This window comes from Punica granatum, chromosome 7 (assembly GCF_007655135.1).
Source record: "Punica granatum isolate Tunisia-2019 chromosome 7, ASM765513v2, whole genome shotgun sequence".
NCBI classification, from domain to species: domain Eukaryota; kingdom Viridiplantae; phylum Streptophyta; class Magnoliopsida; order Myrtales; family Lythraceae; genus Punica; species Punica granatum.
The window spans coordinates 12,424,778-12,427,419 of NC_045133.1; the positions used below are offsets into that span (position 1 = coordinate 12,424,778).

General features: G+C 45.0%; 1 protein-coding gene across 1 annotated transcript; it reads left to right on the forward strand.

Annotated features, from left to right (window-relative positions):
* Nucleotides 1-277: 277 nt before the first annotated feature.
* Nucleotides 278-2,413, forward strand: LOC116214403. The gene is made up of 4 exons (XM_031549812.1): nucleotides 278-656; nucleotides 754-930; nucleotides 1,022-1,413; nucleotides 1,688-2,413. Exons 1-4 carry the CDS (start codon nucleotides 278-280, stop codon nucleotides 2,411-2,413), a joined length of 1,674 nt encoding a protein of 557 aa, XP_031405672.1.
* The last annotated feature ends 229 nt before the right edge of the window (nucleotides 2,414-2,642 follow it).

The following is a 2,642-nucleotide window of genomic DNA, read 5'->3' on the forward strand; positions in this document are numbered from 1 at the left end:
CAGCATATCGTTAGGGTTTAGCCGTGTTCTATTCCCTTCGAGTCTAAATTCAAATTTAGGCGTGAGAAACCGTGATCCGCGCTGCGTCAGTTGGTATCAGAGCAGGAGTTACCTAAATCTGATCATGGCAGACAAGGCGATTCACAACTACCCTAATGCCGAAGAGCAGGAGGTGGGCGCGATTCAAGCATTGGAGCAGAGGATCGAAAGGATGGAGCGGACTCTCGAGTGGAGGTTTGAGCAAAGACTGAACTAGAGGTTCGAGGAGTTACGTACCATGCTTGGTGCTCTAAACTTGAGTGCTAACCAGAATGCGGTAGACGGCGATCAAGCACAGCGAGCTTTTCCTCGTGAGCTACCCATTGTTCAACGTGTTCCCCGTAGGATCCAATATTATGAAGATTCAGACGAGGAGAGTGGAGTTGCATACGATCGATTTGTTCATCAACGAAGGAATCAAAGAAATTGCCATGATGCTGGAGACTTTCGTTTGAAGGCCGAAATTCCCGTTTTTAACGGATGCTTAAACATCGAGGAATTCTTGGATTGGCTTTCAGAAGTCGACCGGTTCTTCGAATACGCCGAGGTTCCCGAGGAGAAGCGTGTGAAGCTGGTGGCATACCGATTGAAGGGAGGAACATCTACTTGGTGGGATTGTGTGCAAGAGAACCGAGGACGTGTAGGCCCATCCAAACTTGAGAATGCATGAGGCGAATGTTGAGGGCTAGATTTCTTCCTCCAGATTATGAGCAGTATTGTTCATGAAGTACCAGAGGTGTGTGCAAGGGTCGAGGTCCATCCATGATTACACGGTGGAATTCTTAAGGTTGGCGGAGCGTAATGCACTAAACGAGTCAGAGAGCCAACAAGTTGCCCAATATATGGAAGGTTTAAAGCCAACTATTCGGGGACAAGATTGGCATGCAGATGGTAGCAACGGTGGATGATGCTCGAAGCTTAGCTCTCAAGGCTGAGATGATGACGCAAGACCAGGGAAATTCATAACGCAGAAATTATGCAGAATCATCACAAGCCTCTGCAGAAAGAAGCCAAGCTACGAAACAACCCGAATTAAACAAGCAAGGTCAAGGAAATTTCGATAAATCAGTTAGCAAAAAGTTGGTGACCGAGACTGAAGTTTCGAGGAACCAAAATTCTCTTGCCAAGCAATTCAGAGCAAAGTGCTTCAAGTGCAACCAGCCGGGTCATCGATTGAGTGATTGTCCTCGGCGAAAGGCTATTGCTTTGGTGGAGCATGAGGAAGATGTTGAAGATGTGTTTTGCGATCCTGAGGAAAAGGAAGAGGAAGAGGAAGAATACGGTGGTGATGATGATTATGAGCAGACATACATGGTTCGGAAGTTGATGCTCGCACTAAGCAAGAAGACCAATCCCAGAGAAACAAGCTATTTTGTACTAGGTGTAACATTCATTCACGCACTTTCAACTTGATTATTGACAGCGGAAGTCAAGAGAATATCATAGGAAAGTTGTGATTGAGAAGCTAGAGTTGCCAGTTGAGAAGCACCCAAATCCTTATTCGACTGGCTGAATAAAGTCAGTGGGTGATATCCGAGTGACCGAATGATGCAAGGTTCCTTTCTCCATTGGCAAATATCGAGATGAGGTGTACTGCGACATCGTGGATGTGGAAGCTTGCCACCTATTGTTTGGGAGACCTTGGTAGTATGACACTGATGCAAAACACCATGGCAAAGAGAATATATATCAGCTCATAAAGGAAGGGGTACGCTACACCCTAGTACCCTTATCCGAAAAACCTAAGCCCAAAGTTGTCCCAAAAGTGGAGAGTAAAGCGTTTTTGATAGAGACTCATTTGGAGTGGGAGATTGAAGTTGATTTTAAAGAGTCAAAGGAATTGCATGTGCTGATTGTGAAGGATTTACCATCGCAGAAGCAAATCGTGGAGGTGCCACAAGAAGTGAAGCCCCTACTTGCAGAATTTGAAGAGATTATCCCTGAGGAGTTGCCAGATAGGTTGCCTCCAATGAGAGATATTCAGCACCAAATCGACTTGATACTCGGAGCAAGCTTACCTATTTTGCCCCATTATCGCATGAGTCCACACGAGAGTGCAATACTCCAGGAGAAAGTAGAGGAACTGCTAAGAAAAGGTCATATTCGGGAGAGTTTGAGTCCAAGTGCCGTGCCTGCATTATTGACTCCGAAGAAAGATGGGAGCTGGCATATGTGTGTCGATAGCAAGGCCATTAACAAGATTACGATGGGATACAAGTTTCCCATTCCAAGGCTTGATGATATGCTGGATCAATTACACGGGGCGGTGGTGTTCTTCAAGATTGACCTTCGGAGTGGATACCACCAGATTCGAATTCGTCCAGGAGATGAGTGGAAGATTACATTTAAAATTAGAGATGGGCTTTATGAGTGATTGGTAATGCCATTCGGGTTGTCCAATGCCCCCAGTACATTTATGCGTTTGATGAATTAGGTACTCAAACCTTTTTTTGGCTAGTTTGTAGTTGTCTACTTCGATGATATTTTGATATATAGCATATCGACCGATGACCACCTTATGCATCTATGTGAGGTATTGACTGTGCTATAGAAGAATAAGTTGATTATCAATCTTAAGAAGTGCAATTTTATGACGTCGCGCT